The sequence below is a fragment of the Mya arenaria genome, chromosome 15, assembly GCF_026914265.1.
Source record: "Mya arenaria isolate MELC-2E11 chromosome 15, ASM2691426v1".
Classification (NCBI taxonomy): domain Eukaryota; kingdom Metazoa; phylum Mollusca; class Bivalvia; order Myida; family Myidae; genus Mya; species Mya arenaria.
The window spans coordinates 21902714-21915995 of NC_069136.1; the positions used below are offsets into that span (position 1 = coordinate 21902714).

Sequence of the window (13282 nt, forward strand, 5' to 3'; positions counted from 1 at the left end):
ATTTATCAACACGTTATTTATAGTTATTTGAACATTCAGTCATAACTGGCTTTGTCGAAGTCATTGCGACCTCGGGAAATTATTGGAGATAACGAATATTCGATATAACCGGAATACAAAAAGTGTATAGCTGAAGCGCTTTGCTGTCAGGAAGATAAACTAAATAGCTCGTGCGCACGAGTTACTTTGTCGTGTGCACAAGTTATTTAAGTCATGCGCACGAGATAATTAAAAACATGTCACATTTGTGCCACCGTATATATCACCAATGTTTTACTTTCACAATATTCCCAAATTTTCATATCGACCAAATTACAATGAACTTTGCGTCGTCGAATATTCGATATTCTTTAAGGATTTTCTGATATTAAAACTGTTTTATGTAAGCCTGTGGTGATTTACTTTCTATTTTATTTGCATAGTCTAATACCCACTGAGCTTTGTAAACAACCTAATCAGCTGGCCCGGTTTGTGTTGCCGGGTTAAGGGGAATGGAAAAGAGCATTGGTCGATAGCAGAACAAATAGAAAGAGTTTATTAATTCTCTGACGAAGTCTGCATGCTGCGCTATAAAATCAAAGCACCGAAAGCACTTCGGTATTCAGCGCATTGTAAGGACACGCTATTCGCATGCGTTTTCCGTATATCTGATACGCATAGTCATTTTAAAAAGGAAACCATGAGTCATGTATCCGCAAAAAAATGTAGAAAAGCTTAGTTTTAGTAAGAAATTCCATACGATTTTATTTCAAAAATAGCAATTGTATTCACACATTCAATTTTAAATATTTGGTGTGGAATCAAAATGGTTTTGATACTAAGAATGATTCATGTAGAACAAACGTTTAACTGAATAAACCTTTTTATGTTCATAACTTTATTCGGAAAAGGAAGTTTTGTTTCAAAAGGGTCTTTTACGTGTTTTATTTTTACGTATAAAATTGAACGTACGTTGTAAATAAATTTAAACAGCGTATCGGAGTAGTGCAAAACAACTAAAATAACAAAAAATCCGCTAAAAACCAAAATGCTAGGATCAAATGTAAAAGCTAAGAAATGCAAATGCTCTTGATTTAAATGCAAACGACGTTCTTATCAAAGATGTTACTTCACAGCTACAACTTGGAATTCTGATTGATTCATCCTTGCCATTGAATTTGCAAGTTGTCTTTGCAAGAAAATAAATGCAAATATAGCCGAAAGATTCAACTATTATTTAACTGATCAAATGAAAACCCTGTTTCAGTTATCATTTGTTATTTAAATGACTTCTGTTGCAGCCTATTGGGAAAAATAAATTACCACATGTTAAAAAAATAACTTTGCTGCAAAAACAGGTGCAAAAAATAATGTTGTTAAGCCTACGTGGACTTCATCACATGAATTTTTTGAAAAATGAGGTTGGCTTAAATATGAAAACCGTTGCAAGTATCAAACAGCTGTATTGGTATATAAATGATTACATAATCTTACACCAAGTTACATTCGAGACATCATAGCATAATCTAATGAATACACTACTTCAATTGCGATCCTCTTGATACAAGAAACTCTCGTTTGAATAATGCAGTGGAAACGTTTGGAATTTGGTACCAGAATATAAATGTAAATCTTAAACTGCTATGCATATAAATCCCGTTGTAAGAACTCTTTACAACAACAATTGTATGTTGTTTTTGTGTGTAAATTTGTTTTGATTGGTCGAGTTACTTCTAATGTTTTTTTTAATATATATATATTAATATATATATATCAATTAGTATCTTAAAATGAAACAGTAATGTTCATTTTGTTTTAAATTACTTATTTTTTGCTAGTGGCTATATGAAAACGCTTGGCCTGGTATAAATGTTTTGATGTAAAATTGTAATTACATGAACATACAAATTCAAATAATTCCTAAATGTAATGAAGTTAAATGTCAAAACTGAAGCATACTGATAATTTGCCAATTATGTAAATAGTAACAGCAAAGTATTGCTAAAAATAACAAAATATAGATATTGTTAAAAGTGAAAGATATTGCTATTTAAATGTTCTCTTTACACACACAATATGGTCGCAACTCGGGCTTTCTCTTAACAATACACTTCGGTGCATCATAGTATTTGTTTATTCTGCTGATGTCTTCTTTTGATATAAAAACTTGACCTGATTGCAGATCAACTGATGACGTCACTTCAAAAAGACCATTTCCTGGGGTCGTTTCCATAGTGATTTGATAGAAGGCTTGCAAGGGCTTTGTTTTGGCAGACATATCTGCTATTCGCCCGTCAATATCCTTGCTTTCCTTAAATTTGAGTACATTTTCATTTGATTCTAGTTTTATAGCCCTTGTTATGTGCTTTAAATCTAATTTATGACACATGATTGAATATTCACCAATCATTTCATTGAACATGTTCACAGATTCGCGCGCAGTGTTAATCACGTGGTTTTCTGACACGGAAGTGTTTTTCCAAGCCAGGCATGCGCACCAGTGGGCTTCAATACCAGCACTTTGACACGTTCTTTCCATTGGAATATTGGAAAACAATGAATATGACGTTCTGTCTGTGGGTTTGTACTCATTTTTCTCCTCATTTATTTCCATAAATGTTTCATATATATCAAATGGGGTCACCAATTTCTTAGTGTTTTCAAGAAAGGCTATGTATTTGTTTGGATGCTCTTTCCTGAACTCGGGTGGGACAAAAAATACCAAAATAGGGCATTCTTTCTTCGAGCTTTCCTTGTTCTGTTTGTCTCAAATTTCCATATCTTGCACCATGATCGCTCATGAGCAATACAAATGTGTATTTCAATAACCCCAGACTGTTCATGTATTTTAAAAAATCAACATTATCTTCATCTAAAAGTCCCACACAATCATTTGTATTGTGTGAGTAACCCGAAAAGAAACCGAAAGTGAAAAAAGGTCTCCCAACGTTTGTTATTAGTCCTTCCTTTAACCAATTAATGAATATTTCATGAATCCGTTTTGAACCATGACAAAAGTGTTTGATTTTAACCGATTTAGCTACCTCTAAATAAAATGGCCGTATATAATGATTCACTGGTTTGTTCTTAAAGCCGAGCATCCTGTAGGTAAATGTTCCTACCTCCACCATATCTTCTCCCCATTGTGTTACATAACCTCGCTTTTCAAACCTTTTCCAGATAAATTCCAAAATTTCAAACAGCTGTATTGGTATATAAATGATTATATAATCTTACACCAAGTTACATTCGAGACATCATAGCATAATCTAATGAATACACTACTTCAATTGCGATCCTCTTGATACAAGAAACTCTCGTTTGAATAATGCAGTGGAAACGTTTGGAATTTGGTACCAGAATATAAATGTAAATCTTAAACTGCTACGCATATAAATCCCGTTGTAAGAACTCTTTACAACAACAATTGTATGTTGTTTTTGTGTGTAAATTTGTTTTGATTGGTCGAGTTACTTCTAATGTTTTTTTTAATATATATATTAATATATATATATATCAATTAGTATCTTAAAATGAAACAGTAATGTTCATTTTGTTTTAAATTACTTATTTTTTGCTAGTGGCTATATGAAAACGCTTGGCCTGGTATAAATGTTTTGATGTAAAATTGTAATTACATGAACATACAAATTCAAATAATTCCTAAATGTAATGAAGTTAAATGTCAAAACTGAAGCATACTGATAATTTGCCAATTATGTAAATAGTAACAGCAAAGTATTGCTAAAAATAACAAAATATAGATATTGTTAAAAGTGAAAGATATTGCTATTTAAATGTTCTCTTTACACACACAATATGGTCGTAACTCGGGCTTTCTCTTAACAATACACTTCGGTGCATCATAGTATTTGTTTATTCTGCTGATGTCTTCTTTTGATATAAAAACTTGACCTGATTGCAGATCAACTGATGACGTCACTTACAAAAGACCATTTCCTGGGGTCGTTTCCATAGTGATTTGATAGAAGGCTTGCAAGGGCTTTGTTTTGGCAGACATATCTGCTATTCGCCCGTCAATATCCTTGCTTTCCTTAAATTTGAGTACATTTTCATTTGATTCTAGTTTTATAGCCCTTGTTATGTGCTTTAAATCTAATTTATGACACATGATTGAATATTCACCAATCATTTCATTGAACATGTTCACAGATTCGCGCGCAGTGTTAATCACGTGGTTTTCTGACACGGAAGTGTTTTTCCAAGCCAGGCATGCGCACCAGTGGGCTTCAATACCAGCACTTTGACACGTTCTTTCCATTGGAATATTGGAAAACAATGAATATGACGTTCTGTCTGTGGGTTTGTACTCATTTTTCTCCTCATTTATTTCCATAAATGTTTCATATATATCAAATGGGGTCACCAATTTCTTAGTGTTTTCAAGAAAGGCTATGTATTTGTTTGGATGCTCTTTCCTGAACTCGGGTGGGACAAAAATACCAAAATAGGGCATTCTTTCTTCGAGCTTTCCTTGTTCTGTTTGTCTCAAATTTCCATATCTTGCACCATGATCGCTCATGAGCAATACAAATGTGTTTTTCAATAACCCCAGACTGTTCATGTATTTTAAAAAATCAACATTATCTTCATCTAAAAGTCCCACACAATCATTTGTATTGTGTGAGTAACCCGAAAAGAAACCGAAAGTGAAAAAAGGTCTCCCAACGTTTGTTATTAGTCCTTCCTTTAACCAATTAATGAATATTTCATGAATCCGTTTTGAACCATGACAAAAGTGTTTGATTTTAACCGATTTAGCTACCTCTAAATAAAATGGCCGTATATAATGATTCACTGGTTTGTTCTTAAAGCCGAGCATCCTGTAGGTAAATGTTCCTACCTCCGCCATATCTTCTCCCCATTGTGTTACATAACCTCGCTTTTCAAACCTTTTCCAGATAAATTCCAAAATTTCAAACAGCTGTATTGGTATATAAATGATTACATAATCTTACACCAAGTTACATTCGAGACATCATAGCATAATCTAATGAATACACTACTTCAATTGCGATCCTCTTGATACAAGAAACTCTCGTTTGAATAATGCAGTGGAAACGTTTGGAATTTGGTACCAGAATATAAATGTAAATCTTAAACTGCTACGCATATAAATCCCGTTGTAAGAACTCTTTACAACAACAATTGTATGTTGTTTTTGTGTGTAAATTTGTTTTGATTGGTCGAGTTACTTCTAATGTTTTTTTTTTAATATATATATTAATATATATATATATATATATATATATCAATTAGTATCTTAAAATGAAACAGTAATGTTCATTTTGTTTTAAATTACTTATTTTTTGCTAGTGGCTATATGAAAACGCTTGGCCTGGTATAAATGTTTTGATGTAAAATTGTAATTACATGAACATACAAATTCAAATAATTCCTAAATGTAATGAAGTTAAATGTCAAAACTGAAGCATACTGATAATTTGCCAATTATGTAAATAGTAACAGCAAAGTATTGCTAAAAATAACAAAATATAGATATTGTTAAAAGTGAAAGATATTGCTATTTAAATGTTCTCTTTACACACACAATATGGTCGCAACTCGGGCTTTCTCTTAACAATACACTTCGGTGCATCATAGTATTTGTTTATTCTGCTGATGTCTTCTTTTGATATAAAAACTTGACCTGATTGCAGATCAACTGATGACGTCACTTCAAAAAGACCATTTCCTGGGGTCGTTTCCATAGTGATTTGATAGAAGGCTTGCAAGGGCTTTGTTTTGGCAGACATATCTGCTATTCGCCCGTCAATATCCTTGCTTTCCTTAAATTTGAGTACATTTTCATTTGATTCTAGTTTTATAGCCCTTGTTATGTGCTTTAAATCTAATTTATGACACATGATTGAATATTCACCAATCATTTCATTGAACATGTTCACAGATTCGCGCGCAGTGTTAATCACGTGGTTTTCTGACACGGAAGTGTTTTTCCAAGCCAGGCATGCGCACCAGTGGGCTTCAATACCAGCACTTTGACACGTTCTTTCCATTGGAATATTGGAAAACAATGAATATGACGTTCTGTCTGTGGGTTTGTACTCATTTTTCTCCTCATTTATTTCCATAAATGTTTCATATATATCAAATGGGGTCACCAATTTCTTAGTGTTTTCAAGAAAGGCTATGTATTTGTTTGGATGCTCTTTCCTGAACTCGGGTGGGACAAAAATACCAAAATAGGGCATTCTTTCTTCGAGCTTTCCTTGTTCTGTTTGTCTCAAATTTCCATATCTTGCACCATGATCGCTCATGAGCAATACAAATGTGTTTTTCAATAACCCCAGACTGTTCATGTATTTTAAAAAATCAACATTATCTTCATCTAAAAGTCCCACACAATCATTTGTATTGTGTGAGTAACCCGAAAAGAAACCGAAAGTGAAAAAAGGTCTCCCAACGTTTGTTATTAGTCCTTCCTTTAACCAATTAATGAATATTTCATGAATCCGTTTTGAACCATGACAAAAGTGTTTGATTTTAACCGATTTAGCTACCTCTAAATAAAATGGCCGTATATAATGATTCACTGGTTTGTTCTTAAAGCCGAGCATCCTGTAGGTAAATGTTCCTACCTCCACCATATCTTCTCCCCATTGTGTTACATAACCTCGCTTTTCAAACCTTTTCCAGATAAATTCCAAAATTTCAAACAGCTGTATTGGTATATAAATGATTATATAATCTTACACCAAGTTACATTCGAGACATCATAGCATAATCTAATGAATACACTACTTCAATTGCGATCCTCTTGATACAAGAAACTCTCGTTTGAATAATGCAGTGGAAACGTTTGGAATTTGGTACCAGAATATAAATGTAAATCTTAAACTGCTACGCATATAAATCCCGTTGTAAGAACTCTTTACAACAACAATTGTATGTTGTTTTTGTGTGTAAATTTGTTTTGATTGGTCGAGTTACTTCTAATGTTTTTTTTAATATATATATTAATATATATATATATCAATTAGTATCTTAAAATGAAACAGTAATGTTCATTTTGTTTTAAATTACTTATTTTTTGCTAGTGGCTATATGAAAACGCTTGGCCTGGTATAAATGTTTTGATGTAAAATTGTAATTACATGAACATACAAATTCAAATAATTCCTAAATGTAATGAAGTTAAATGTCAAAACTGAAGCATACTGATAATTTGCCAATTATGTAAATAGTAACAGCAAAGTATTGCTAAAAATAACAAAATATAGATATTGTTAAAAGTGAAAGATATTGCTATTTAAATGTTCTCTTTACACACACAATATGGTCGTAACTCGGGCTTTCTCTTAACAATACACTTCGGTGCATCATAGTATTTGTTTATTCTGCTGATGTCTTCTTTTGATATAAAAACTTGACCTGATTGCAGATCAACTGATGACGTCACTTACAAAAGACCATTTCCTGGGGTCGTTTCCATAGTGATTTGATAGAAGGCTTGCAAGGGCTTTGTTTTGGCAGACATATCTGCTATTCGCCCGTCAATATCCTTGCTTTCCTTAAATTTGAGTACATTTTCATTTGATTCTAGTTTTATAGCCCTTGTTATGTGCTTTAAATCTAATTTATGACACATGATTGAATATTCACCAATCATTTCATTGAACATGTTCACAGATTCGCGCGCAGTGTTAATCACGTGGTTTTCTGACACGGAAGTGTTTTTCCAAGCCAGGCATGCGCACCAGTGGGCTTCAATACCAGCACTTTGACACGTTCTTTCCATTGGAATATTGGAAAACAATGAATATGACGTTCTGTCTGTGGGTTTGTACTCATTTTTCTCCTCATTTATTTCCATAAATGTTTCATATATATCAAATGGGGTCACCAATTTCTTAGTGTTTTCAAGAAAGGCTATGTATTTGTTTGGATGCTCTTTCCTGAACTCGGGTGGGACAAAAATACCAAAATAGGGCATTCTTTCTTCGAGCTTTCCTTGTTCTGTTTGTCTCAAATTTCCATATCTTGCACCATGATCGCTCATGAGCAATACAAATGTGTTTTTCAATAACCCCAGACTGTTCATGTATTTTAAAAAATCAACATTATCTTCATCTAAAAGTCCCACACAATCATTTGTATTGTGTGAGTAACCCGAAAAGAAACCGAAAGTGAAAAAAGGTCTCCCAACGTTTGTTATTAGTCCTTCCTTTAACCAATTAATGAATATTTCATGAATCCGTTTTGAACCATGACAAAAGTGTTTGATTTTAACCGATTTAGCTACCTCTAAATAAAATGGCCGTATATAATGATTCACTGGTTTGTTCTTAAAGCCGAGCACCTGTAGGTTAATGTTCCTACCTCCACCATATCTTCTCCCCATTGTGTTACATAACCTCGCTTTTCAAACCTTTTCCAGATAAATTCCAAAATTTCAAACAGCTGTATTGGTATATAAATGATTATATAATCTTACACCAAGTTACATTCGAGACATCATAGCATAATCTAATGAATACACTACTTCAATTGCGATCCTCTTGATACAAGAAACTCTCGTTTGAATAATGCAGTGGAAACGTTTGGAATTTGGTACCAGAATATAAATGTAAATCTTAAACTGCTACGCATATAAATCCCGTTGTAAGAACTCTTTACAACAACAATTGTATGTTGTTTTTGTGTGTAAATTTGTTTTGATTGGTCGAGTTACTTCTAATGTTTTTTTTAATATATATATTAATATATATATATATCAATTAGTATCTTAAAATGAAACAGTAATGTTCATTTTGTTTTAAATTACTTATTTTTTGCTAGTGGCTATATGAAAACGCTTGGCCTGGTATAAATGTTTTGATGTAAAATTGTAATTACATGAACATACAAATTCAAATAATTCCTAAATGTAATGAAGTTAAATGTCAAAACTGAAGCATACTGATAATTTGCCAATTATGTAAATAGTAACAGCAAAGTATTGCTAAAAATAACAAAATATAGATATTGTTAAAAGTGAAAGATATTGCTATTTAAATGTTCTCTTTACACACACAATATGGTCGTAACTCGGGCTTTCTCTTAACAATACACTTCGGTGCATCATAGTATTTGTTTATTCTGCTGATGTCTTCTTTTGATATAAAAACTTGACCTGATTGCAGATCAACTGATGACGTCACTTACAAAAGACCATTTCCTGGGGTCGTTTCCATAGTGATTTGATAGAAGGCTTGCAAGGGCTTTGTTTTGGCAGACATATCTGCTATTCGCCCGTCAATATCCTTGCTTTCCTTAAATTTGAGTACATTTTCATTTGATTCTAGTTTTATAGCCCTTGTTATGTGCTTTAAATCTAATTTATGACACATGATTGAATATTCACCAATCATTTCATTGAACATGTTCACAGATTCGCGCGCAGTGTTAATCACGTGGTTTTCTGACACGGAAGTGTTTTTCCAAGCCAGGCATGCGCACCAGTGGGCTTCAATACCAGCACTTTGACACGTTCTTTCCATTGGAATATTGGAAAACAATGAATATGACGTTCTGTCTGTGGGTTTGTACTCATTTTTCTCCTCATTTATTTCCATAAATGTTTCATATATATCAAATGGGGTCACCAATTTCTTAGTGTTTTCAAGAAAGGCTATGTATTTGTTTGGATGCTCTTTCCTGAACTCGGGTGGGACAAAAATACCAAAATAGGGCATTCTTTCTTCGAGCTTTCCTTGTTCTGTTTGTCTCAAATTTCCATATCTTGCACCATGATCGCTCATGAGCAATACAAATGTGTTTTTCAATAACCCCAGACTGTTCATGTATTTTAAAAAATCAACATTATCTTCATCTAAAAGTCCCACACAATCATTTGTATTGTGTGAGTAACCCGAAAAGAAACCGAAAGTGAAAAAAGGTCTCCCAACGTTTGTTATTAGTCCTTCCTTTAACCAATTAATGAATATTTCATGAATCCGTTTTGAACCATGACAAAAGTGTTTGATTTTAACCGATTTAGCTACCTCTAAATAAAATGGCCGTATATAATGATTCACTGGTTTGTTCTTAAAGCCGAGCATCCTGTAGGTAAATGTTCCTACCTCCGCCATATCTTCTCCCCATTGTGTTACATAACCTCGCTTTTCAAACCTTTTCCAGATAAATTCCAAAATTTCAAACAGCTGTATTGGTATATAAATGATTACATAATCTTACACCAAGTTACATTCGAGACATCATAGCATAATCTAATGAATACACTACTTCAATTGCGATCCTCTTGATACAAGAAACTCTCGTTTGAATAATGCAGTGGAAACGTTTGGAATTTGGTACCAGAATATAAATGTAAATCTTAAACTGCTACGCATATAAATCCCGTTGTAAGAACTCTTTACAACAACAATTGTATGTTGTTTTTGTGTGTAAATTTGTTTTGATTGGTCGAGTTACTTCTAATGTTTTTTTTTTAATATATATATTAATATATATATATATATATATATATATCAATTAGTATCTTAAAATGAAACAGTAATGTTCATTTTGTTTTAAATTACTTATTTTTTGCTAGTGGCTATATGAAAACGCTTGGCCTGGTATAAATGTTTTGATGTAAAATTGTAATTACATGAACATACAAATTCAAATAATTCCTAAATGTAATGAAGTTAAATGTCAAAACTGAAGCATACTGATAATTTGCCAATTATGTAAATAGTAACAGCAAAGTATTGCTAAAAATAACAAAATATAGATATTGTTAAAAGTGAAAGATATTGCTATTTAAATGTTCTCTTTACACACACAATATGGTCGTAACTCGGGCTTTCTCTTAACAATACACTTCGGTGCATCATAGTATTTGTTTATTCTGCTGATGTCTTCTTTTGATATAAAAACTTGACCTGATTGCAGATCAACTGATGACGTCACTTCAAAAAGACCATTTCCTGGGGTCGTTTCCATAGTGATTTGATAGAAGGCTTGCAAGGGCTTTGTTTTGGCAGACATATCTGCTATTCGCCCGTCAATATCCTTGCTTTCCTTAAATTTGAGTACATTTTCATTTGATTCTAGTTTTATAGCCCTTGTTATGTGCTTTAAATCTAATTTATGACACATGATTGAATATTCACCAATCATTTCATTGAACATGTTCACAGATTCGCGCGCAGTGTTAATCACGTGGTTTTCTGACACGGAAGTGTTTTTCCAAGCCAGGCATGCGCACCAGTGGGCTTCAATACCAGCACTTTGACACGTTCTTTCCATTGGAATATTGGAAAACAATGAATATGACGTTCTGTCTGTGGGTTTGTACTCATTTTTCTCCTCATTTATTTCCATAAATGTTTCATATATGTCAAATGGGGTCACCAATTTCTTAGTGTTTTCAAGAAAGGCTATGTATTTGTTTGGATGCTCTTTCCTGAACTCGGGTGGGACAAAAATACCAAAATAGGGCATTCTTTCTTCGAGCTTTCCTTGTTCTGTTTGTCTCAAATTTCCATATCTTGCACCATGATCGCTCATGAGCAATACAAATGTGTTTTTCAATAACCCCAGACTGTTCATGTATTTTAAAAAATCAACATTATCTTCATCTAAAAGTCCCACACAATCATTTGTATTGTGTGAGTAACCCGAAAAGAAACCGAAAGTGAAAAAAGGTCTCCCAACGTTTGTTATTAGTCCTTCCTTTAACCAATTAATGAATATTTCATGAATCCGTTTTGAACCATGACAAAAGTGTTTGATTTTAACCGATTTAGCTACCTCTAAATAAAATGGCCGTATATAATGATTCACTGGTTTGTTCTTAAAGCCGAGCATCCTGTAGGTAAATGTTCCTACCTCCGCCATATCTTCTCCCCATTGTGTTACATAACCTCGCTTTTCAAACCTTTTCCAGATAAATTCCAAAAATTCATCTACCTGTTTTGCATCGTCATGACCTCGCCTAACTTCGGGAATTTCCGTCTCTTTCCGTCCTGTCAAAATAGGAAACAAAGCCTGAGGCGTTCCGTCCCCGACGATGTTGTATTCATTCAACACTTTTCCTCCGAGAACATTCGTAAAATATTCGTGAGTGTTCGGTAAAAAACGTTTGAACACATTTCTTGAAACTGAATCAAAACCGTACATAAGCACATTGTATTTAGTTTTATTGTCAAATACATTGTCCCGTTTTGCTGTAGGAGAAATGCATGCATGAATATTTGAGTAGGTCTTTCCATTTTTTGCTTTACATAACACTTTAAACGCATCTGATTTCAACAAACTACCATTCTGCATGGGATTTATTTCATCTAACACTTTACTGTCATCGTTGTGATCAAACACAACTGGCTTATAAGCGCAATTTATTTCACCAAACTTTTGTTCTGCCTTAGAAGATATGTAGAACTTTCCATTGGCTGTATATACCCAGTCTTCTTCACTGGTACATTTCGCAGGTTCGCAAGGTTTGTAGAAAGATTTAATCTGATCATTCCAAAGCGGTACATTTGGATGAACGCACGCTGACGTTCCTGCCTTTGCACCTATGTCAATGTCTGCAAACTCCTTGAATTCCGCTACAAAGTCACTCGCATGGAGAATTAAAGGTTCATTTCTCTTTTGGCCTTTATCGTGTTTGCTGGAGGAGGAAGAAGTTAAGTATATCACAGTTGTTAACATAGAAATCAGCACTAAAATACTCCAGTTGACTCTTAACCGAGTATATTTGCAACAGAGTAAACACCGCATGTTTTGTTTCTTTTGTTTTAAGTTTCCGTAATGCGCAACTGTTCGTATATTTGATCAAACTTGAATCCGCTTTTCAACCGCTATCGACTTAAACATGTGAATGCGTCATGATTTTTTCTTCCTCTATCTAAAACCTGTTGACTTCTCCTGATAACACTGAAATGCAAATGTTGCAATTCGGTTAGTGGATTAAAGCTGGAAACTCACAGATTGACAGTTTTAACTATTTTTATTTAGTCTTTGTCTCTAAATAAGCTGACTTTGGTATCAATGCCTTTAATTTAGCCATATAAGATGATTCACAAAATGACTGATCACATTTTTTTGAAAAACTACCGAAAACTATTTTTTCTTAAAGCGTTAGTTACCCTTTTAGCTATAAATATCAATTCTCGAACGTAAATATGAAAAAAAAAATGCGATCTGATATTTTGTCAGCAGTTTTGTATCACTGGTTTTAAGCCATTTACGGAAAAATTGGCTCATTCCATGAAAAAAAAAACATAAAAAGTTGTCAAAACGGTCAATATGTGTGAGTGCAGCTTAAAAT

General features: G+C 33.3%; 1 protein-coding gene and 2 pseudogenes across 1 annotated transcript; all 3 read right to left on the bottom strand.

Annotated features, from left to right (window-relative positions):
* Positions 1-1826: 1826 nt before the first annotated feature.
* LOC128219196 (uncharacterized) lies at positions 1827-5113 on the bottom strand (annotated as a pseudogene).
* Positions 5114-5325: 212 nt separating this feature from the next.
* On the bottom strand, positions 5326-10352 carry LOC128219197 (uncharacterized; annotated as a pseudogene).
* A 212-nt stretch (positions 10353-10564) lies between these two features.
* LOC128220481 (uncharacterized) lies at positions 10565-12841 on the bottom strand. The gene has a single exon (XM_052928891.1). The coding sequence runs from the start codon at positions 12730-12732 to the stop codon at positions 10768-10770; it is 1965 nt and encodes a 654-aa protein (XP_052784851.1). The 5' UTR covers positions 12733-12841; the 3' UTR covers positions 10565-10767.
* Between the last annotated feature and the right edge of the window lie 441 nt (positions 12842-13282).

What these genes read in the sequence shown, in the direction of transcription:
- LOC128220481 (XM_052928891.1), bottom strand. Translation starts at nt 12,732, where the DNA reads ATGCGGTGTTTACTCTGTTGCAAATATACTCGGTTAAGAGTCAACTGG.